Source organism: Salvelinus namaycush, chromosome 31 (assembly GCF_016432855.1).
Source record: "Salvelinus namaycush isolate Seneca chromosome 31, SaNama_1.0, whole genome shotgun sequence".
NCBI lineage: Eukaryota > Metazoa > Chordata > Actinopteri > Salmoniformes > Salmonidae > Salvelinus > Salvelinus namaycush.
Genome location: NC_052337.1, coordinates 15,662,569 through 15,688,224, shown reverse-complemented (window position 1 = coordinate 15,688,224; position 25,656 = coordinate 15,662,569). Strand labels below are relative to the sequence as shown.

The window sequence follows — 25,656 nt, the reverse complement described above, 5'->3', positions numbered from 1 at the left end:
CGCCCTGACCTTAGAGAACCTTTTTATGTCTCTATTTTGTTTGGTCAGGGTGTGATTTGGGGTGGGCATTCTATGTTTTTGTATTTCTATGTTTTGGCCGGGTATCGTTCTCAATCAGGGACAGCTGTCTATCGTTGTGGCAAGTTGACTTTGTTAGTGGCACTTATGCCCTGTAAGCTTCACGGTCGTTTTTGTTATTTATTGTTTTGTTGGCGACATTTTAACAAATAAAAAGAAAATGTACGCTCACCATGCTGCACCTTGGTCTACTTCCTTTGACGGCCGTGACAGAACTTCCCACCACCAAAGGACCAAGCAGCGTGGTAAGGGGGAGCAGCAACATCCTGGACGGCAAGGGATCCTGGACATGGGAGGAGATCCTGGCCGGAAGGGATCGCCTGCTGTGGGAGCAGGTGGAAGCATTGAGGAAGGCGGAGGCAGCGAGTAAAGGGGCCCGGCGTTACGAGGGAACACGGCTAGCAAGGAAGCCCGAGAGGCAGCCCCCCACCCCAAAAAAAATTGGGGGGCACACGAGGAGATTGGCTGAGTTAGGTTGGAGACCTGAGCCAACTCCTCGTGCTTACCGTGGCGAGCGTCATACTGGTCAGGCACCGTGTTATGCGTTGGAGCGCAGGGTGTCTCCAGTGCGCGTTCACAGCCCGGTGCGCTACATCCCAGCTCCCCGCATCTGCCGGGCTAGGGTGAGCATCCAGCCAGGACGGGTTGTGCCAGCCCTGCTCTCCAGACCTCCAGTGCGCCTCCTCGGCCCAGTATATCCTGCGCCGGCTCTACGCACAGTGTCTCCAGTGCGTCTGCACAGCCCAGTGCGTCCTGTGCCAGCGCCCCGCATGTGCAGTGCGAAGATAACCATCCAGCCAGGACGGGTTGTGCTGGCTCTTAGCTCGAGACCTCCAGTGCGCCTCCACGGCCCAGTGTATCCGGTGCCTCTGCCAAGGACAAAGCCTCCTGTATGTCTCTCCAGCCATACATTTTGCAGTTATTTGTGTATTTTTTTCTTAACAGATTGGATGAGTTTAAGAATTATATTAATCAATCTAACAAAAACAGACAAAGAAACATATTTCTGCACAAACACTGAACACATGTTAGTCTTGGCAAAAGAGGTCCCACTTTATATCTGAAGGCTCTGGAATAAAATGTATAAAATGTGATCCTATTTTTTGGTGGTCACACATGACTTAGAAAACTGTAATTCCAAGTCATAATGGAAAGAGCTATTGCACATATTGATTGACCCATGCTAAATATCTGTGCTGTGGGCCTTCACTGAAGTTACAAACAACCATGATAAGCTATTGCACATTGCCCTGTATGCATCTTTCTTTTAAGTAAACATGCACAAGGTAAAATAACAATTGTTCTTTGTGCTACATTTGCATTTATAGATGCAGAGAAAAAAGAGATCTATGCTGTGTTCAAAACAACTGGGAATTTATACATCTGCATTGCTTGCTATTTGGGTTGTAGGCTTGGTTTATGTATAGTAAGTTGTGACATCTGCTGATGTCTCCGACTTCTGACTTCAGTACGTTCAAAACAATTGGGAACTCGGAAAAAAACGAGCGACATGAAAAATAGTTTTGGACTATCATCCAACTCGGAATTCCAATTAATGAACTGGGGCCTCTTTCTAGAGCTCAGAGTTTCCAACCTGGGGATCATTGACGTAATGATTTGACACCGTTTTTCCCCGAATTCCCAGTTGTCATGAAAGCGCCATGTGTAAGAAGCAGGAGCAGGCGGATCTGTGTGTGACATCACTGCGCACCACACCTCTCTTTTGGCTTATAAAGGCAGACGTTTCACTGCTTCAAACACCAAATCTAGCCGAGGCGTTTGGTTGAGAAGGTGGATCTAAAATACAACTGCAATCACCAATGATCATGGCACCCGCTGGAGCTAAGAGGGTAAGTGGCGAATTAATATGAATGAACGTCATTGGCTGTATCCAAATGCATGCAGTCTTTTGCAGAACCTTTGCAGATGTGCTATGTATTGCTTCAACTATTGAGAAGTTCTTTGGTATAATGCGTAAGTTTTTATAACTATAAAAAATTCACCAAAAAAACGTGTTTGATGGAACAATTGTGACTTCTACTTTAACTATATTCTGTAACTTTGTTTTAGAGAAGCGTTTCCCAAACACGGCCCTAGGAGTTTTGGTGGATGAGTTGATAGTCTGAACCAACTGTGTAGTACTAATTTGGGTAACACGGCTAAGTTTAAGGGTCCCTAACCCACTGAAGTGGAAATGTTAAAATGGATAAGGGTTGGGGTTAACGGAAGGCACGTCCCAAGGACTCCTGATAGCACTGACCCTAGTTTACGGCTTGCTTATTTCATCCAGGGAGCTGTTATGCGTATATTAATTAAGCGTGCATATTTCATACTTGGAGAATGACCAACTAATTACGCAATGTTTGTGCAGAACATTCTGGAGCGCCTGGATGCAGGCGAAATTGTCATCGGGGATGGGGGCTTCGTCTTCGCCCTGGAGAAGAGGGGATACGTGAAGGCGGGTCCCTGGACTCCTGAGGCCGCCGCAGAGCATCCTGAGGCTGGTAAAATGAGCGCGCTTATCTAATTGCTTGGCTACCTGGCCTGGACCATGCATCAGCCATAATACATAGCAGTTCGCGTAGCCTCTCGCCTACAACTTGTCCACCAGACGCACACTGTAAAGTAGTTAGTTCCGCTAACAACATTTTTGTGGAAATACTGTTATATTTTTAAGTTGTAAATCGTTTTTTGTCTTATGAACTTTATGTATTCTGAGCTATAACGATTGAAGTTACTTGAACATTAATATTTGTTGCAGTGAACATAGTGTCCCTAAAAAAGGTTAGTACTTTAAGTAGATGTTTTTCTAGTGTAAGTAGTTCTGATTACTCATTTTCAGTGGTGTCTTAATGTTTAGCCTAACATTGTTTTATGCGTTTGAAGACTTGCCACTTGAACCCCCCTTACCAGGCCTTCTTGGGCACCGTGCTCATTTCTCGAACAGTAACTGGTGGTAGAGCTGTAAGCATTACAATATGCTGCATTAGCTTCTGTTATGACGAGTGGGGCACATTACCTTGCTGATTGTGGGAATGGGTTGTCTCATTATTGAATGTCAGTTTTCACAACGGTTTTGATATTATTCATTATCAATTACACATCATAGCACAACAAACTGCTTAATACTATTTTAGAAATGCGTTTCCTTATTAACACTCTTAAACAATGTATACGTATTGAAATGTTGAATTACCCCAAATCCCCCCAAAACAGAGCCATGTGGCACTAAATATTCTTAACTTGCAAAAAAGTGTAACTATTACAGCACAACACATACATGTCATTGTTTTACTCAAATATCAATCTCTGACTACTTTATTTTAAGTAAAGACAAACATAATACAATCAAGTAATAACAACTTATTTTATGAATGTTGGACTGACTGTAAAATATTGAATAATCATAACTTGTGAACTCTACTTTAGATTAGCAGAACACAAGTAAATGGTTATTTACTCTATAACCTAATTTGTTAACAGTACTCAAACATTAAGTGATAAATCTTATTGACATGAGTTGGTACCACTTTTATGCTTAGAGTTCTACTGACTGTTGGAGTAGACACTACTAGTTACTTTTTACAGTGCACGTTTTAACCCGACGAGGCTGAGGGCATTAAGTTGAAGTTGTAAATACTTAGCCAAAAGCCGATTGCTCTTACTTCCAGTGAGACAGCTGCACCGTGAGTTCCTGCGGGCGGGGTCAAATGTCATGCAGACCTTCACCTTCTACGCCAGCGACGATAAGCTGGAGAACAGGGGTAATGCTCAGCGCTTCACAGTGAGTATCTGTCTGCTCTGTTGGGAAAGCTCAGGGGGGAATGAATAAGCATGCCAGACCCATGCTACTGTAATTACCTTTTAGCCAAGCATTTCTAAGCAAGATTGACCAATGACTGAAAGAGCTTATATAAATTAATCTACCTGTAAATCAGTTTACTATATGTTTCTCAACGCCTGTTCTGTTCAGCTCCACTTTATTTCCCAATGTGGTGTTTAGCCTACTTTGCAGGTTTCACAATTGTGATATAAAATACATTGTACTGGACCTCAAACTACATCAATAAGGTTGTACACTAATCAATGGCTGCTTTGACACCAGGGTGCGCAAATCAACGAGGCTGCCTGTGACCTGGCCAGAGAGGTGGCCAATGAGGGTGACGCGATGGTGGCAGGTGGGGTCTCCCAGACCCCCTCTTACCTGAGCTGCAAGAGCGAGGCCGAGGTCAAGGGTATCTTCAAGAAGCAGCTCAATGTCTTTGTCAAGAAGAATGTGGATTTCATGATTGCAGAGGTAGGAATGTGATGTTGTACATGCGTATAGCACATTTTCTTATACACAACATACTGGTACTGTACGTCTCATTTTGACCTGACCGTTTCTATGTTCAATGGATCATCACTTGGACAATGCTGTGTTTTCGGTCTTCACTTATTCACCCCATCTGTGTGTTTGTGCAGTACTTTGAGCATGTGGAGGAGGCAGAGTGGGCCGTGCAGGTGTTGAAAACGTCCGGGAAGCCAGTATGTGCCTCCCTGTGCATCGGCCCTGATGGAGACCTCAACGGTGTCAGCCCTGAGGATTGTGCTGTCAAGCTGGTCAAAGCTGGTATGGGACTTAATTTAACCATTAGATGTGCACACATGTTTGTTTTACTATCCTTGTGGGGACCAAAAAATTCGAGGTTGGACTCTTTTTCCTTAACCCTAATTGTAAGCCTAAAATAGCCTTTTCCTTGTGGGGTCCCTCCTTGTTTTACTATCCTTGTGAGGACTTCTGATCCCCCACAAGGATAGTAAAACCAAAAACGGTGTCAATAGTGATATTGTCAAACTGTCAACTCACTTTATCTGCTTATAGGAGCCAATATTGTTGGCATCAACTGCCACTTTGACCCCATGACCTGTGTGAAGACTGTGAAGATGATGAAAGAGGGAGTGGAGAGGGCAGGGCTGAAGGCCCATTACATGGTGCAGCCTCTGGCCTACCACACGCCTGACTGCAACTGCCAGGGATTCATCGACCTGCCAGAATTCCCCTTCGGTACACACACGATAACATCTCCATCACAATCTCTCTCCTGCCCCCTAGTTGTGTTCTTTTTCTTTTTTTCTTCCTTTCTTGCCTCCCTCTTTCCCCCCCTCAACTCCCTCTTTCTGACTACATTTCTCTCCCCCAGGTCTGGAGCCCAGGATTCTGACCAGGTGGGACATGCACAAGTACGCCAGAGAGGCCTTCAACGTTGGCATCCGTTTCATCGGTGGCTGCTGTGGCTTCGAGCCCTACCACATCAGGGCTGTGGCTGAGGAGCTGGCCACAGAGAGAGGCTACCTGCCCGCTGCCTCCGTCAAGCACGGCAACTGGGGTGCTGGCTTGGAGATGCACACCAAGCCCTGGGTCCGTGCCAGGTAACGAGACCGTATACACCACAAGGGTACAAATTAATAAGATACCAGGAACCACGAAGGAGTGCCAGTATATGACTCCAGTCCAAAATTACAAGAGTTAAATTATTTAACTCTAATCGGTACTATAAAACACATGAGGTTACGTAGTACTGTAACATTTTAGTACCAGCTTATAACTACGTTTGGCGTATACATATGACCATCCTTCTCTTCCCGCAGGGCCCGCCAAGACTACTGGGAGAAGCTGAAGCCAGCATCCGGGCGTCCCAAGTGTCCCTCCATGTCCACCCCTGACAGCTGGGGTGTCACCAAAGGCCATGCCGACCTGATGCAGCACAAGGAGGCCACCAGCCTGGACGAGCTCAAGCCCCTGTTTGAGAAGGCAAAGGCCAGCCACTGATCATTCCTCCTGGGTAAGGAGGGAGGTGGAGCCCCTGGAGGAAAACCAGCCAGGAGGACGCTGTTCTCTACTCGTGGTAGGTGTGTTGTGGTATTGTGTGAGAAAGGCAGAGGGAAGAGCTCACACATATTCCGAGTTTACATACCAAAAATGATCAGATAACGTCTTATTCTCCTGATTTCTAGGACCATCTTCTTGTCAACCAAAAGTTATTTTTATTGTCATTTAGATTTGCACCACCTGTACATAGTGTAGCACCATCGTATACTCTTCTGTAATAATTGAAGTAACATGTTATAGATTTCTCATTTCAAACTTGATATGTGCTTTACTTGGACAGAATGTTACAGGAGTCATCAAGCCAGTGATGTGTGGTGTTAGTGAAACAAACTAAAAAGCTGCTGTCGTGTCCACACGTCTCCAGAGTGTGCTGTTGATCTGGGGTGTAGTCATTACGCGGAGCCTGTTGCAAAACATTTAGCAACAACTGTTTACTCCAAACAACATTTGGCAACAACCAGTTTCTATTGGACAAATTCAGTTAGGTTTTGTTCTGCTTGCTTCATCATTTGTTTGTTTTTTAAACAGTTTCCGTTGCAAGAGATAATGAATACATCCCTGGTGCAATCAACCTAAGCTTATAAAGTGTTAACAAAACTACTGTGAACACAATGTTAGCTCTGGTGAAGAATGTAGCCTAGTTCTGAACACAAATGTTCTAGTGCCAAATATTGTCTTACCAAATGGAAGTATTGATTTCAATACTGTTTTATTTAATAAACTTCCACGTGACCTTAATGTTTGACTTTTTATTGTATTTCTTATCAAAACATTAGACATGCAAATGTTTTCTGAAATAAAAAAGAACCAAGTGTTAATTAACAATTACAGTAAATTGTGACATCAAAATAGAAATGATTCAATACAAATGAGTACTAAAAAGCAGTCATTCTACCCTTACAAAAAATGTCCTGCAGAAATATTCAATCATCTGAACAGTTTCTTTCACCGGCTGGGGCCCTCACCAACCGGCCATCTCGTTCATAGGGAATGTAATATGCACATTAAGCATTCTCCGAACTGCACATAAAACAACTGCATTTGCACTCCGTTCATCTATGCATTGTGACACTGTAAATTTGTACATCCTTTGTAAATATTAGTATATCCATTGCTCATTCCCTTACGGCTCTGTTCCTACCTATTTTGTATTTAATGTATGTAAATTCCTGTCTGTATTTTACTTTTAATGTCAGGTACAGTGCCTTTCTTGCTAGTGCTAACCCCAACAATGCAGTAATCAATAACTATGTAACACTATAAATAACAAGGTAGAACCAACACACGATCTAGAAATATCAAAGTACACTATATACAGGGTCAGTTCCCGTACCATATTTACAATGTGCAGGGATTGATAGATACAGTATGTATAGGGGTAAGGTGACAAGGCATTAGGATATATGATAAACAGAGTAGCAGCAGCGTTTATGATTGTATGTAGAGTCAGTATAAATGCATGTGTGTGTGAGCAAATGATGGATGGAGTGAATGTGTGTTGGCGTATCAGTGTACGTAGTGTGTAGGGCCCTGTGAGTGTGCATAGAGACTTGACGCACGGGTACCGCTTGCTGTGTGGAAGCAGAGAGAACATTCTATGGCTTAGGTGGTTGGAGTCTAACGATTTTCCGGGCCTTCCTTTCACACCGCTTGAGAGGTCCTGGATGGCAGGGATCTTGGCCCCAGTGATGTACTGGGTTGTCTGCAGCACCATGCGATCGAGGGCGGTAGTATTGCCATACTTAAGCAGTGAACAGGGAGTACAGGAGGGCACTAAGTACGCACCCCTGTGGGGCCCACGTGTTGAGGGTCAGCGTGGCAGAGGTGATGTTGCCTACCAGCACCTGGGGTCAGACCATCAGAAAGTCCAGGATCCAGTTGCAGAGGAAGGGGTTCAGTCCCAGGGTCCTAAGCTTTGTGTCGAGCTTGGAGGGGACACTGGTGTTGAACAGTATTCCTCTTATTTAGGTGGGTGAGGCCGGTAATGGAGTGCAATTGAGACTGCCTCGTTTATGGATCTGTTGGGGTGGTATGCAAATTGGAGTGGGTCTGGGATGATGGAGTTGATGTGTGCCATAACAAGCCTCTCAAAGCACTTGATGATTACAGGTGTGAGTGCTATGGGGCGGTAGTCATTCTGGTATGAAGACTTAGAGTCCTTAGAGCAGCGTTTCCCAAACTCGGTCCTCGGGACCCCAAGGGGTGCGCGTTTTGTTTTTTGGCCCTAACACTACACAGCTGATTCAAATGATAAAAGCTTGATGATTAGTTGAATCAGAGGTGTAGTGCTAGGGTAAAAACCAAAACGTGGACCGAGATTGGGAAACGCTGCCTTAGAGTTCTTGTCTCTAAATGTTGTCTGTCACTAGCAGCACCATATTACCAAGTAAAATTCTGAGTGTGTAAATATACTTGACGAATTAAGGTAATTCTCATTCCTGCAGTAATTACCATATCCTGCAGGAATATCAAAAATCCAGGACTGAGTATAGGAAAACATGATTTAGCAGACGCTCTTAACCCTAATTGCGCCTGTAAGTCGCTCTGGATAAGTGCCTTGCTCAAGGGCTCATCGGCAGATTTCTTTACCTAGTAGCGTCAGCGATTCGAATCAGCAACCTTTCAGTTACTGGCCCTGTAACGATCGTCTATAGGTGATTGAGTGGACCAAGGCGCAGCGGGTGATGAATACATGATGAATTTAATTGACAAGACGAACACTGGCACGAAAATACACTTGATAATTACAAAACAACAAACGACGTTAAACAGACCTGAACATGAGAACTACATAAAACGAAGAACGCACGAACAGGAATGAACGAGACGAGACAGTACCGTGTGGTGTAACAAACACAGACACAGCAACAATCACCCACAAACAAACAGTGAGAACAGCCTACCTTAATATGGTTCTCAATCAGAGGAAACGTCAAACACCTGCCTCTAATTGAGAACCATATCAGGCAACACATTTAACCCAACATAGAAACACATAACATAGAATGCCCACCCCAACTCACGCCCTGACCAACTAAACACATACAAAAACAAAGGAAAACACGTCAGGAACGTGACAGGCCCAAAGCTCCTAACCACTAGGCTACCTGCCACCCGTTCACAAAAACAAACATTCCTCCAGGAAATGTATCTTTTAGTTTTCAGAATGATGCAATTTTTACATGGTAGGCTATCTCTATGTAACTGTGCTACACTGCTCAAAAAAATAAAGGGAACACTTAAACAACACAATGTAACTCCAAGTCAATCACACTTCTGTGAAATCAAACTGTCCACTTAGGAAGCAACACTGATTGACAATACATTTCACATGCTGTTGTGCAAATGGAATAGACAAAAGGTGGAAATTATAGGCAATTAGCAAGACACCCCCAATAAAGGAGTGATTCTGCAGGTGGTGACCACAGACCACTTCTCAGTTCCTATGCTTCCTGGCTGATGTTTTGGTTACTTTTGAATGCTGGCGGTGCTCTCACTCTAGTGGTAGCATGAGACGGAGTCTACAACCCACACAAGTGGCTCAGGTAGTGCAGCTCATCCAGGATGGCACATCAATGCGAGCTGTGGCAAGAAGGTTTGCTGTGTCTGTCAGCGTAGTGTCCAGAGCATGGAGGCGCTACCAGGAGACAGGCCAGTACATCAGGAGACGTGGAGGAGGCCGTAGGAGGGCAACAACCCAGCAGCAGGACCGCTACCTCCGCCTTTGAGCAGGAGGAGCACTGCCAGAGCCCTGCAAAATGACCTCCAGCAGGCCACAAATGTGCATGTGTCTGCTCAAACGGTCAGAAACAGACTCCATGAGGGTGGTATGAGGGCCCGACGTCCACAGGTGGGGGTTGTGCTTACAGCCCAACACCGTGCAGGACGTTTGGCATTTGCCAGAGAACACCAATATTGGCAAATTCGCCACTGGCGCCCTGTGCTCTTCACAGATGAAAGCAGGTTCACACTGAGCACATGAGCACATGTGACAGACGTGACAGAGTCTGGAGACGCCGTGGAGAACGGTCTGCTGCCTGCAACATCCTCCAGCATGACCGGTTTGGCGGTGGGTCAGTCATGGTGTGGGGTGGCATTTCTTTGTGGGGCCGCACAGCCCTCCATGTGCTCGCCAGAGGTAGCCTGACTGCCATTAGGTACCGAGATGAGATCCTCAGAGCCCTTGTGAGACCATATGCTGACACATGCACATTTGTGGCCTGCTGGAGGTCATTTTGCAGGGCTCTGGCAGTGCTCCTCCTGCTCAAAGGCGGAGGTAGCGGTCCTGCTGCTCGGTTGTTGCCCTCCTACGGCCTCCTCCACGTCTCCTGATGTACTGGCCTGTCTCCTGGTAGCGCCTCCATGCTCTGGACACTACGCTGACAGACACAGCAAACCTTCTTGCCACAGCTCGCATTGATGTGCCATCCTGGATGAGCTGCACTACCTGAGCCACTTGTGTGGGTTGTAGACTCCGTCTCATGCTACCACTAGAGTGAGAGCACCGCCAGCATTCAAAAGTGACCAAAACATCAGCCAGGAAGCATAGGAACTGAGAAGTGGTCTGTGGTCACCACCTGCAGAATCACTCCTTTATTGGGGGTGTCTTGCTAATTGCCTATAATTTCCACCTTTTGTCTATTCTATTTGCACAACAGCATGTGAAATGTATTGTCAATCAGTGTTTCTTCCTAAGTGGACAGTTTGATTTCACAGAAGTGTGATTGACTTGGAGTTACATTGTGTTGTTTAAGTGTTCCCTTTATTTTTTTGAGCAGTGTATATAGTGTGACTGCTTGGTTTAGAGTAGACTAAAGCAGTTTGGCTGCATACATTTTAGAGACAAAGTATTCCATCAAGTGGACAAAATGGAAATCACCTTGTAGTATACTACTGTGAAATAAACTATCATCTGTAGGTGGCAGTGTTGGGCCATGTGGCCCACTATCATCCCCAGTAGGCTTCAGTATCATCATAACAAACAATGACTGTATCAAAGGCAAAAGCAGCAAGTAAAAACGAATTAATTCATGATTTACAAAATATATTGTAGCTTAATGGCTAAAAGTTTGTTTGTACCATGTTTTGTTTTGCTACCATGTTGTATTACTACCATTTGTTGTCATGTGGTGTTGCTACCATGCTGTGTTATGTGTTGCTTCCATGCTATGTTGTCTTAGGTCTCTCTTTATGTAGTGTTGTCTTGTCGCTCTTGTCGTGATGTGTGTTTTGTCCTATATTTTTATTTTTAATCCCAGCCCCCGTCCGCGCAGAAGGCCTTTTGACAGGCCGTCATTGTAAATAAGAATGTGCTCCTAACTGACTTTCCTAGTTAAATAAAGAATAAAATACAGAAAAGTGGAAACGTCTGTCATTTAAACACCTCCCAAATAAACAAAACAGATGTTCAACGGTGAGTCCTCAAAACATCAAATGAGAGTAACCTAACCATTCAGTTGATTCTGTCACTGGCAACAAATGGTCTGAAGTTAATGAAAAATGTATCATTTGATTATTTAACAAATTGTCACCACCATGCTTGTTGCTATGACCCTTTTATGTCATGGTGCTTTTGTTATTATTTTATGTATTAGTTCAATGCAGGTCTATATGCTACATTGACAGAGTGAAAGTTGTATGAGCACAAATGATTACTTGCCAGGGCAAGTACTAGTTGTGTTATGCATGATTTATAACACATGAATAAAGGTTTATATTAAAAGTGATTTGATTAAAATAAATAGGGATTTGTAGGCTACATTTGACTTTTTGTTGTTGTTAATTTTTGCGTCACCACGTCCACTGCGTGTCCCACGTGCAGATGTTTAGGTCCTCGTGCAGAACTACGTCACAGCACTTCGCAGTTGGAAGAAAAACGTTTGAAAGAGGTAAAGATGCGACATCAAAACAACAATTTATCGGATGGAAAAGAGGGACAGCTCATGGACAATATCCACCGGTTGTCTTTGGACTATTAACAATCTAGAAACAGTAAAGACAGTATTTCCGAACATTTCAGAAAAGTGGTTTGTTCAGAAAATCCCCCCCGGGTTTGACAGCACAGCAGCTCTCAACCGTTTCACTGCTTGTAAACAGATCCTCACACGTGACTATGGGAACCGCGGCTCTGCATTGTCTGTAGTCGCACAAAGGGAGCCATCCAGCGCATGTAGCAGGCTGGTGAGCGAGGCAGGTGGAGAGATGACAAGCCTGCCAATTTACGATAATAATTCGACTCTTACGCTTTTCGTGTCTGTTTTGTTCTTATGGATGTAGGCGAGCTTTTTACGTTCAGAGGGTAATCAACTCCAAGCTTGTACACAAAGCTAGCCACGGCTGGTTTTCTGTAATCTTTTTAGTTAACGTAGCTAGCTAGCTAGCCTTTTTAGCTTCAACGGAGAACTGTAAAAAGGGGTATTTGTGTGTGAGCTCACTAGCTCCGTCTTTACTGGCTGGATGAGATGTCATTCATGATGGAGGATTCTGTAGAGTCGGACTGGGTGGCCGTTCGACCAAATGTTTTCGACGAAAAGGAAAGACACAAATTCATTTTCATCGTTGCTTGGAACGAGATCGAGGGAAAGTTCGCCATAACCTGCCACAATAGAACAGTACAGAAACGGACAGCATTTCGGGATTCGCTATTGGAAACTGTCGAATGCGACCTCGTATCCCCCGTCACCGTCAAACTAGCCCCCGAGGCAGACAAACACAAAACTCCACTAAAAAGTCATACCAAAAGGAAAGATGACATCTCCACATTGGTTAAAGTTAGATCTAACGTCAGCCCGAAAGAAAAAAAAACGACAAAGAGCCCCATTCGAGAGAGAACGGCGGCGGTGGGTGCCTCGTCAAGGCCAGCCGAGAGTGTTATCAAAACACTGGGGTCGTGGGACATCGTGTCCTGCAAGGTGACCGACATTGAGGTCCTGGAACCAGCGGATGTCCCTAGTTTGCCTCGCTCCCCGGACGATGGCGACGGAGAGGAGTCGGACAGCAGCCGAGAGGGCTACAGCTGGGCCGGGCTATTCTCCTTCCAGGACGTCCGGGCAGCCCACGTTCAACTCTGCGCGGTCAACTCGGACCTGGAGCCCTGTCTGCCCCCCTTCCCTGAGGAGCCGGTGGGCATGTGGACCGTGCTATTCGGGGCCCCGGAGGTGTCCCAACGGGAAACGGATGCCCTGTGTTACCAACTACAGGTGTACCTGGGCCATGCTCTAGACACCTGCGGCTGGAAGATCCTTGCCCAGGTGCTTTTTACGGAGAGTGATGACTCAGAAGAGTACTATGAGAGTTTGAGTGAGCTGAGACAGAAGGGGTATGAGGATGCTCTCCAGAGGGCCAAGAAACGTCTCCAAGAGGTAAATTAAACTTCACTCCGGTCTCTCAGCACCCATGTTTTATTGGGGAATAGCTAAACGTTGTGAAGAACCAGTCTCCAGACAAAAATAACAAGTGTAGCTACATTAATCCTCAACTGTTCTGCATCACTAACATTACAACATAGCTGCCATAAATGTTGAATAACACAAGAGAATTGATTTCATGCCATCATATTATCATCATTCTGGTCTCACAATGAAGAGTATTTAGTGTTTCACATGAAGGAGAATGCCTGGAGAAACTCCTGACACTCTTTACTGTGTTTACAATTTTTGTTTCAGCTGGCATTACTGTACATTACTGTATACACACACACACTGTGTCCATGGGCTGGTGAGATCAAACATGCATGTCAGGGTCACCCAACCACATGTCGTCTGTCCCCCTCTCTCTCAATTCTATTCAAAGGGTTTTATTGGCATGGGGAACATACATTGCCAAAGCAAGTGAAATGGATAATGATCAAAAGTGAAATAAACATCTGTTGCTCTAAACTCCACAGTCCCAGGCCTGTAATATGATCAGGCCTGGCCCCTGCCCTGACAATCCAGTTCTTGCTAGGTGGAGGGGAGTCCATGGTTATAGTTGGATAATGGGGTATGGGTCCACCACACTTGAGTCATGCAGTTCAGCAAACTTAGTTTAAATGTTATCATTTGAATGGCTACCATGATGACAAGAAAGGACAATCAACATTCTAGTAACAAAGACCAGTGCCTATGGGGGTGGATGGTAAAGCTCCTCCTTTAGGGCAGCTCCTACTATCACCCTGTTATAATCATCATCGTTATTGTAAGTGCTAGGGCACGCTTTATATAAAAACTATCCGCTCCTGCTTCTCTCTTTATCTCCCACTCTATCTCTCTCTCTTTATCTCTCCACCCCCCTATGTCTGTCTTCTCAATCTCTCTGTCATAGTGTGTGTGTTTGAGTCAGAGACCACAGAACATCTGAGCAGGCTAGGACAGGGCAGGACTAACCGGTGCAAATAAGACTCACAGTTACTCACAATCAGGCTATTGCTTTGGTGTTACAGAAGGGTGTTTCACTCATTATGAGGACTAGATTGTTATTGGGTAGGCTAATGCTAATTATGTTATGACAAATGTATAAACATTTGGCTGAATTTGGACTGATTTGTACTGTGTGAAGAGTACACTGTCCTTTGTTTTTATGGAAAAACTTGGGTAAGAATGATGGCAGGATGTTGATGGCAATGGAGGTTATTAGGTTATTACTGGAAAGATCTTGTGTATTCCCTATTGCAATGATGACCTGGTTTGACTCCGTAAGGTGTTTCTTCCTCATGTCTGGACTGAGAGAGAGACAGAACACTGTGTTTTCATATTGTAGGTAAATGAGGCTCATAAAACAACTAGGGTAATGCCTCATCTAGTGTGTGTGGAGGTGCCTGCAAGTGACTTCACATTAGAGGTCGACCGATTAGGATTTTTCAATTACGATACCAATTATTGGAGTACCAAAAAAAGCTGATACCGATTAATCGACCGATTTTTATGTATATATTTGTAATAATGACAATTACAACAATACTGAATGAACAATGAACACTTTCATTTTAACATAATATAATACATAAATAAAATCTATTTAGTCTCAAATAAATAATGAAACATGCTCAATTTGGTTTAAATAATGCAAAAAACACAGTGTTGGAGAAGAAAGTAAAAGTGCAATATGTGCCATGTAAAAATGCTAACGTTTGAGTTCCTTGCTCAGAACATGAGAACATATGAAAGCTGGTGGTTCAATATTCCCAATTCTTCAATATTCCCAGTTAAGAAGTTTTAGGTTGTAGTTATTATAGGAATTATGACGCGTCGACTATTTCTCTCTATACCATTTGTATTTCATATACCTTTGTCTATTGGATGTTCTAATAGGCACTTTAGTATTGCCAGCCTAATCTCAGGAGTTGATAGGCTTGAAGTCATAAACAGCGCTGTGAGCAAGCATTGCTAAGAGCTGCTGGAAAACACAGTAAAGTTTGAATGAATGCTTACGAGCTTGCTGCCGCCTACCACCGCTCAGTCAGACTCCTCTATCAAATCGTAGACTTAATTATAATATAATAAACACAGAAATTTGAGCCATTAATATGGTCAAATCCAGAAACGATCATTTCGAAAACAAAATGTTTATTCTTTCAGTGAAATACGGAACCGTTCCGTATTTTATCGAACGGGCGGCAACCCTAAGTCTAAATATTACTGTTACATTGCACAACCTTCATTGTTATGTCATAATTATGTAAAATTCTGGCAAATTAGGTCTCAAAGAGCCAGGCGACCCAAACTGTTGCATATACCCTGACTCTGCGTGCAATGAACGCAAGAAAAGTGACACAATTTCCCTAGTTAATATTGCCTGCTAACATGAATTTATTTTAACTAAATATGCAGGTTTAAAAAAATATACTTCTGTGTATTGATTTTAAGAAAGGCATTGATGTTTATGGTTAGGTACATTCGTGCAACAATTGTGCTTTTTTCGCGACTGCGCTTTTGTTAAATCCTCCCCCGTTTGGCGAAGTAGGCTGTGATTCGATAAATGTACAGGCACCGCATTGATTATATGCGACGCAGGACAAGCTAGTTAACCTAGTAATATCATAAACCATCTGTAGTTAACTAGTAATTATGTGAAGATTGATTGTTTTTTATAAGATAAGTTTAATGCTAGCTAGCAACTTACCTTGGCTCCTTGCTGCACTCGCGTAACAGGTGCTCAGCCTGTCACGCAGTTTCCTCATGGAATGTTATGTAATCGGCCATAATCAGCGTCCAAAAATGCCGATTACCGATTGTTATGAAAACTTGAAATCGGCCCTTATTAACTTCTTTCAGCTAGGGGGCAGAATTTTTATGTTTGGAAAAATAACTTTCACAAGGTAAACGGACTATTTCTCTGGTCCAGATGCTAGAATATGCATATAATTGACAGATTAGGATAGAAAACACTCCAAAGTTTCCAAAACTATCAAATATTGTCTGTGAGTATAACAGAACTGATTTTGCAGGCGAAAACCTGAGGAAATCCAACCCGGAAGTGCCTTTTATTTGGAAAAATCCCTTCGTCTCCCCTCTGTATTCAAGCAGCCCTTCACAGCTGATTCTAATAGAGAAGAAATGGTATGCTGCTGACAAAGACAATACAGTATGCTTTTCATGAGAGTGGCGCTTAGCTTGTTGTTATCGGCCAATCACAAGTCATCAAAGGGGCCCTACAGTCATAGAGCCTCTGTGTGGCAAAGAAAGTTAGGAGATTATTTAATCTAATATTTCTCAGTATGTAAAAATGTAATAAAATGTATGCACTCTACTGTAAGTCGCTCTGGATAAGAGCGTCTGCTAAATGACTAAAATGTAAAATGTAAATGTAATCAATGAAGGACTGGCCCTGACAAAAAAATGTTAACTTCGCTGGGATATGTGGGACGGTAGCGTCCCACCTAACCAACAGCCAGTGAAATTGCAGGGCGCCAAATTCAAAACAACAGAAATCTCATAATTAAAATTCCTCAAACATACAAGTATTATACACCATTTTAAAGATAAACTTCTCGTTGATCCAGCCAAAGTGTCTGATTTCAAAAAGGATTTACGGCGAAAGCATACCTTGCGATTATGTTAGGTCAGTACATAGCCACAGGAAAACACAGCCATTTTTCCAGCCAAAGAGAGGAGTAACCAAAAGCAGAAATAGAGTTAAAATTAATCACTAACCTTTGATGATCTTCATCAGATGACACTCATAGGACTTCATGTTACACAATACATGTATGTTTTGTTCGGTAAAGTTCATATTTATATCCAAAAATTGGAGTTTAGGCGGGACGCTACTGTCTAACTTGGCCAAAAGCCAGAGAACATGCAGAGCGCCAAATTCAAATAAAATACTATAAAAATCTAACTTTCATTAAATCACACATGAAAGATACCAAATTAAAGCGAAACTGGTTGTGAATCCAGCCAACATGTCAGAATTCAAATAGGCTTTTCGCGAAAGCAAACGATGGTATTTTCTGAGGATAGCAACATTGTAAACAAAGAGAGAGAAGCATATTTCAACCCTACAGGCGCGACACAAAACGCAGAAATAAAAATATAATTCATGCCTTACCTTTGACGAGCTTCTGTTGTTGGCACTCCAATATGTCCCATAAACATCAGAAATGGTCCTTTTGTTCGATTAATTCCGACGATATATATCCAAAATGTCCATTTATTTGGCGCGTTTGATCCAGAAAAACACTGGTTCCAACTTGCTCAAACGTGGCTACAAAATATCTCAAAGGTTACCTGTAAACTTTGCCAAAACATTTCAAACTACTTTTGTAATACAACTTTTGGTATTTTTTTTACGTAAATAATCAATAAAATTGAAGACGGGATGATCTGTGTTCAATACAGGATTAAAACAAACTGTAGCATGCTTTCAGGTTACGCGCCTCAAACAAAAAGTTCACTTCACTCGACTCTTGTTCTGAACAGGGCTACTTCTTCATTACACAAAGGAAAAACCCTCAACCAATTTCTCAAGACTATTGACATCCAGTGGAAGCGGTAGGAACTGCAAGAAGGTCAATTAGAAATCTGGATTCCCAATGAAAAATCCATTGAAAAGAGAGTGACCTCAAAAGAAAATAATCTGAATGGTTTGTCCTCTGGGTTTCGCCTGCTAAATATGTTATGTTATACTCACAGACATGATTCAAACAGATTTAGAAACTTCAGAGTGTTTTCTATCCAAATCTACTAATAATATGCATATCTTATCTTCTGGGGATGAGTAGCTGGCAGTTGAATGGGTATGCTTTTCATCCAAATGTGAAAATGCTGCCCCCTATCCTAGAGAAGTTAAAAGATGTATTTTTCCATATATAGACAAACCCTATATGTTTTATTAAAATCAACTATATGTAGGCTACTGAGCTTGTCTGATGCTTTTAAGCACACTGTGATGTAAATAATTAGACACGCAAATTACTGAAGGGAGCCAGAGATCAAGGTAGCCTAGCCAGAAGAAAAAAAAACTGTTCCCGATCCCCCTCCTCCAGCTGCTGCTGGCCTTTGCAAATTCTGCCGTTATCCTCCTGAAGTTGCCGGTAATAGGCTACGCCAGGGGTCGGCAACCTTTTCCATTTGAAGTGGCACTTAATCTTACCATTTCTACCGATTTCCGTGCCAGTTATGATTTTCATATGCACATTTTCGTGGAATCGTTTTATTCAATTTATAATAAAGTCTTTGTACCTCAATCATTATCATATGTTTAATAAAAATTCTAATGGCCAACTATGTAAAAATAGTCTACATAAAGCCAACAAATAAAAACATTGCAGACTGCAGGTTGAAAATATTCTGATTTAAAAAAGAAATATCCTATAAATCACATTGTCTACTCATGGCCTGTCTGCAAGAAACTTGAAGCATTGTATCAACTATCAACTTGGTCTGGCCTGAAAAGCTGGCACTAGCAAACTTGCATCATTGTATAAAATATTCTTGGCCTTCAGTTTCCTGTGCCAGTGAGCTCCTGACAGACACAGCTGTAGGCTATTTGCGCAAGGGATACGAAGTAATCAGTTAGAAGTAATCAGGTAGGCCGATTTTATGGTGTTTCCACCGGATCAGAGCATTACATTTTTTCCCTCCTTTCACACAAGTTGTTATCGAAAGAGAACTGGAAATCTTTTTCAAATAGGCTACGTTGAGGAACTATTGTCATTCTCAATGGATGTAAAAACAGACTTTGTTTACTTGCTGTTTGAGGTGAATAAGAAATTACTTTGAGAAGCTCCACAGTGGTGGTGAGTTAACCTGTTTGGGCTGCAGGGGCAGTATTGAGTAGCCGGATAAAAGGTGCCCATTTCAAACGGCCTCGTACTCAATTCTTGCTCGTACAATATGCATATTATTATTACTATTGGATAGAAAACACTCTCTAGTTTCTAAAACCATTTGAATTATATCTGTGAGTAAAACAGAACTCCTTTTGCAGCAAACTTCCTGACAGGAAGTGGAAAATCTGAAATCGATGCTCTCTTCTAGGGGCTGCCTATTAAAGTCCTTGATATTTATTCGTTTAGATGCACTTCATACGTCTTCCACTAGATGTCAACAAGGAGTGAGAGAAGAAATGAAGTGTGTAACTTGATCTGGGCTCGTATAATAGCTCTTGGCATGACGTGTCATCAGTTTCCTGTTTTCTGGAGAGCGCGTCAAGGGACCTGGATTTGCCTTCTGATAAGCTGTCGTTATGGACGACTAATATCTCCGGCTTTGATTTTATTTGATACATGTGACCATATCATCGTAAAGTATGTTTTTTCAATATAGTTTAATCAGATTATTGAAATTTTTTCGGGACGTTTGCCGTGTTCCGTTCTCTTCCGTTTGTTGACATGGAGAGCTTCGTGCCACTTGGCTAGTGTGCTTGCTAAATCGAGAGGGAAAGAGGCCGTTCTAAATCCAAACAACGAACATTCTGATGAAAGATCAGCAAAAGTAGGAAACATTTTATGATGCTATTTCATATATCTGTCGTACATGTGAACTAGTCGTCGGCGCCCAGCTTTTGGGTACTCTAGCTATACCGAAGCTGTATGTCGTAATGAAGTTATTTTTAGAATTCTAACACGGTGATTGCATTAAGAACTAGTGTATCTATCATTTCCTATACAACATGTATTTTTTAGTTATGTTTATGAATAGTTATTTGGTCAGAATATGTGTGTCAGAAAAAGTGTCAGAAAAATATCCGGACGTTGTGGGAAAAATATGCTACCTTAGCACAATGTATAACCACTGATTTCAGCTCTAAATATGCACATTTCCGAACAAAACATAAGTGTATGTATAACCTGATGTTATAGGACTGTCATCTGATGAAGAATATCAAGGTTAGTCAAAAATTATATATCTTTTACTGGTTTGTTACGATCGCTAACTTTTGCTACTGGGAAATGGCTTGTGTTTCTGGCTATTGTGGTAAGCTAATATAACGCTATATTGTGTTTTCGCTGTAAAACACTTAATAAATCGGAAATATTGGCTGGAATCACAAGATGCATGTCTTTCATTTGCTGTACACTATGTATTTTTCAGAAATGTTTTTTGATGAGTAATTAGGTATTTGACGTTGGTGTCTGTAATTATTCTGTCGGCTTTCGGTGCAATTTCTGATTGTAGCTGCAATGTAAACTATGATTTATACCTGAAATATGCACATTTTTCGAACAAAACATAGATTTATTGAATAACATGTTATAAGACTGTCATCTGATGAAGTTGTTTGTTGGTTAGTTTGGTTGGTTCTTGGTTAGTTAGGTTGGCTTTGTGCATGCTACCTGTGCTGTGAAAAATGTCTGTCCTTTTTTGTATTTGGTGGTGAGCTAACATAAATATACGTGCTGTTTTCGCTGTAAAACATTTTAAAAATCGGACATGTTGGCTGGATTCACAAGATGTGTACCTTTCATTTGCTGTATTGGACTTGTTAATGTGTGAAAGTTAAATATTTCTAAAAAATATATTTTGAATTTCGCGCCCTGCACTTGAAGTGGCTGTTGTCATATTGATCCCGACTTAGGGCTTGCAGCCAGAAGAAGTTAAGACAATCAGAAATACTATCAGATCCCCATATGGGAACATTTATAGGCCTACATTTGTGTGACGGTTGCCTAGGCCTACTTCTATGCGTAATCGGGTGCGCACCGTTAATCAACATTGACAGGAGCGCTTCAAACAAAATACAATTAATAAATTGGCAACTTGTAAATGGAATGAAATACACCAAAACGTGTTCCTCACAAATGTAGCCTAGGTTGTGCGGTCCGCAAACAACATGTCCACTCCGACAATGAGAACGGTAAAAGACTGTAATAATAATAATATATTGAATGCATTAACAGAAATTACTGTCACTAAACAAACAATGTAGATAAAAAATTATGGGAATTAACGGTAAATGTGATACTGGTGTGCCATCCCGTGGCCTCCACAATGGATTAGTCCACTCAGACCAGACAGGTGTGAATCAGACAGGTGTCTCGTGCCATAAAAAAATGAAAATATATTTGTGACTGCTCGACCGAAAAAATATTGCTCGACAGTCGACTAAATGGGGTCAGCCCTAAGACCCGATGTGGGGTCGCCTGATTTGAAAATGGGGTCGCCTGATTTGAAAATGCGGTTGCGAGAGAAACTCAGAAAACAAACATTTTGCTTGGCTCATTGAACCGGGGTTACATCAGTAACCTCCAATAGCCGGTAGATGCGGTTGTAATTAACAGTGGTTTCTGAATGCCTTTATGGACCAGCACCTGCAGTTTAGCTCCTCAGTTGGTCAAGATGGTCAACCCCGCCCATTTTCTTGTTGTAATCCATTACAAGCTCTGGAACAGATATAAATTCCAACCACTTTTAACTTCTTATGGGCAGGTGGGACGCTAGCTGGCCAACATCCGGTGAAATTGCAGAGCGCCAAATTCAAAATACAGAAATAGTCAAATTAAACATTCATAAAAATACAACTGTTATACATCGGTTTAAAGATTAACTTCTTGTTAATCCAGCCGCTGTGTCAGATTTCAAAAAGGCTTTACGGCGAAAGCATACCATGCGATTATCTGAGGACAGCGCCCCGCTTACAAAAGCATACAAACATTTTACAACCAAGTAACGGAATTACAAAAGTCAGAAATAGCGATAAAATTAATCACTTACCTTTGATGATCTTCATATGGTTGCAGTCACAAGAGTCCCAGCTAAACAATAAATGTTCGTTTTGTTCGATAAAGTCCCCTCTATGTCCCAAAAACTCAGTTTTGTTGGTGCGTTTTGTTCAGTAATCCACTGGCTCAAAGGCGGTCACGACATGCAGACGAAAACATCCTAATAGTACCTGTAAAGTTCGTCGAAACATGTCAAACGATGTTTATAATTAATCCTCAGGTTGTCTATTGTCTAAATAATGTATCATATTTTAACCGGACAATAGCGTCTTCAATAGAAAGGAAAAACAACGAACGGCGCGCAATCGGTCATGTGCGCAAAACAGCTCTGGTTCATTCTACAGTCCACTTAGAAAATGGTCTCATTCTTCCTCATTTTTCAGAATACAAGCCTGAAACAATGTCTAAAGACTGTTGACATCTAGTGGAAGCCATAGGAACTGCAATCTGGGTCCTATCCCAATACATACTGTGTAGGCATTCAATTGAAAAATTCCCGCATCAAAAATATCCCACTTACTGGATGGATTTTCCTCACGTTTTCACCTGCCATATCAGTTCTGTTATACTCACAGAGATTATTTTAACAGTTTTGGAAATATTAGAGTGTTTTCTACCATGCATATGCATATCCTAGCTTCTGCTTCCTCCACTCCCTCCTCCTCTCCCTGTTCCCCTTCCTGATCCTTTTCACTCTCCTCTTCCTCTCTCCCTCTACTCTCCTCTTGCTCCATTCCTCCTGCCTCGCTCCACATCTCTATCACTCCAGTCATCTCTAACTCCTCTTCCTCCCTGCCTTTTGCTGCTAAGCCCTGATTCTCCACATCACTTCCCTCACTTTCACTGACCTAGAGGAACAGAGGGAGAGGAGAGGAGCAACAAATAGGATACCATTGTAGTCAGGAACATAATCTCTCTCTCCCTCTCACACTGTCTCTCTCTTTCTTTCTCTCAACCTTACAGACTCTCTTCCTATTAATCACCTCTTAGGGATTCCCATAATAAATTGTGTTTTACAGTTACACGCCTCCCATTCCACACTCTCCCGCCCTCTCTCGCTCTCTCTTTCGCCCCAATCAACTCTCAACTAGAGATTTCTTCAATGTTAGCTGATTAGTTACGAAGATGGGACAGTTTCCAAATTTAATTGCATCTGTAGAAACAGGACAAAATAAGCACCTTGTTAGCTGGCTATGTAATTAAATATCCAACTCAATATCATATGTGTAACGCACGTCGTCAGGAGAAGAGGACCAAGGTGCAGTGTGGTAAGTGTTCATACTATTTAATAAAATAGGCAACACTTGACAAAACAACAAACATGACAAACTGAAAGGTGAAACAAACACTAAACAGGAAACAAACACCCACAAACACAGGTGGGAACAGGCTACCTAAGTATGATTCTCAGTCAGAGACAACGATAGACAGCTGCCTCTGATTGAGAACCATACCAGGCCAAACACACAGAAATACAAAACAAGGACAACATAGAACACCAGACATAGAATGCCCACCCAAACTCACGCCCTGACCAACCAAAATAGAGACATAAAAAGGATCTCTACGGTCAGGGCGTGACAATATGAGCTCCACTGCATGGGCATCTACCTTAACACAACAGCTAAGCTGTCAAATAATAGGAAAACAAGGCAATGTATAGCCTATGAATATCTGCACCTAGCAAACCTGACAAACCATAACCTAAGCAGACAAACACAAATTACTCTACTCATTTTGGTGGCTAGTTCGCTGGATGTCTGTATGGATAGCTAGTGAAAGTGACAGCTGAGGTTGACGATTCAAATTTACCACTACACACAACTTTCCTTGCCTGACGGACTAACTAGCTAGCAAGCTATAGCAAGCAGCTTGGGCCGTTTCCATCTTTTAATTACATCAGTAGAAACAAGACAAAATACAGCTAAACACTTCAACTATTTCCATGAGACCGAGAGCAATCATTTGAGCTCCACCGCTGATGTGCTTGCCTGTACCAACTAAGTGATCATGACAGGACGTGCTAATCTGAGAGCTGTTCCCAAATTTTCACAGCATCAAACATCGACAACACCAGGCATATATCTGCTGTTTACATATTTCACTCACCTTGACATCACCGCTTTTCATTGTGCAAGTATGTGTTCGAATCCTTATCACCAACCAACATAAATGCAGCCTCTTTCACAGTGAAAAGTCGTGCCTGCTTCGGCGCCGTCATTTTGAGTAATGAAGTGGAAAAAAAGACAAATGACAGCATGATCTTTTTCTGGTTGACAACAACAGCCACACGAATATGACAACCTGTTGTTTGCAAGTCAATTCTGTGATTATTAACACTGATATTATTGTTAGAAAAACAAGGCAGTTCGCGACCACTATAGTAATTCAATGAAAGGCCGGTCGCTGCCGCTATAGTAATTCAATGAAAGGCCATTCGTGGCCGCTATAGTAATTCAATGAAAGGCCGTTCGTGGCCGCTATAGTAATTCAATGAAAGGCCGTTCACGGCCGCTATAGTAATTTAATAAAAGGCTGTTCGCTGCCGCTATAGTAATTTAATAAAAGGCCGTTCGCTGCCGCTATAGTAATTTAATAAAAGGCTGTTCGCTGCCGCTATAGTAATTTAATAAAAGGCCGTTCGCTGCCGCTATAGTAATTTAATAAAAGGCCGTTCGCTGCCGCTATAGTAATTTAATAAAAGGCTGTTCGCGGCCGCTATAGTAATTTAATAAAAGGCTGTTCGCGGCCGCTATAGTAATTTAATAAAAGGCTGTTCGCGGCCGCTATAGTAATTCAATGAAAGGCCGTTCGCGGCCACTATAGTAATTCAATGAAAGGCTGTTCGCGGCCGCTATAGTAATTTAATAAAAGGCTGTTCGCGGCCGCTATAGTAATTCAATGAAAGGCTGTTCGCGGCCACTATAGTAATTCAATGAAAGGCTGTTCGCGGCCGCTATAGTAATTCAATGAAAGGCTGTTCGCGGCCACTATAGTAATTTAATGAAAGGCTGTTCGCGGCCACTATAGTAATTTAATAAAAGGCTGTTCGCGGCCGCTATAGTAATTTAATAAAAGGCTGTTCGCGGCCGCTATAGTAATTCAATGAAAGGCCGTTCGCGGCCACTATAGTAATTCAATGAAAGGCTGTTCGCGGCCGCTATAGTAATTCAATGAAAGGCTGTTCGCGGCCACTATAGTAATTTAATGAAAGGCTGTTCGCGGCCACTATAGTAATTTAATAAAAGGCTGTTCGCGGCCGCTATAGTAATTTAATAAAAGGCTGTTCGCGGCCGCTATAGTAATTCAATGAAAGGCCGTTCGCTGCCGCTATAGTAATTCAATGAAAGGCCGTTCGCTGCCGCTATAGTAATTTAATGAAAGGCCGTTCGCTGCCGCTATAGTAATTTAATGAAAGGCCGTTCGCTGCCGCTATAGTAATTTAACCCAACTAGACGTTGAACTGACGTCTGTGCCCAGTGGGATGTGTCTTCTGTTTCCCACTACAATGCTCACAAGCTGCACAGGACTCAATAGAAAATAGTAGACGACCTGGCAGTAAATC

At 42.4% G+C, this 25,656-nt stretch overlaps 2 protein-coding genes across 2 annotated transcripts in view; both read left to right on the top strand.

Annotated features, from left to right (window-relative positions):
* The first annotated feature begins 1,794 nt into the window (after positions 1 to 1,794).
* On the top strand, positions 1,795 to 6,688 carry LOC120025679 (betaine--homocysteine S-methyltransferase 1-like). Its single transcript, XM_038970240.1, has 8 exons — positions 1,795 to 1,928; positions 2,450 to 2,582; positions 3,750 to 3,862; positions 4,184 to 4,375; positions 4,543 to 4,690; positions 4,943 to 5,125; positions 5,262 to 5,490; positions 5,710 to 6,688. The coding sequence occupies exons 1-8, from the start codon at positions 1,899 to 1,901 to the stop codon at positions 5,888 to 5,890; spliced, it is 1,209 nt and encodes a 402-aa protein (XP_038826168.1). The 5' UTR covers positions 1,795 to 1,898; the 3' UTR covers positions 5,891 to 6,688.
* A 5,118-nt stretch (positions 6,689 to 11,806) lies between these two features.
* LOC120025750 (junction-mediating and -regulatory protein-like) overlaps positions 11,807 to 25,656 on the top strand; it is a 68,613-nt gene continuing 54,763 nt past the window's right edge. Inside the window, exon 1 of the mRNA XM_038970362.1 lies at positions 11,807 to 13,311. Coding sequence (XP_038826290.1) covers positions 12,412 to 13,311 — 900 coding nt within the window. The 5' untranslated portion in view covers positions 11,807 to 12,411. The remainder of the gene's footprint in view (positions 13,312 to 25,656) is intronic.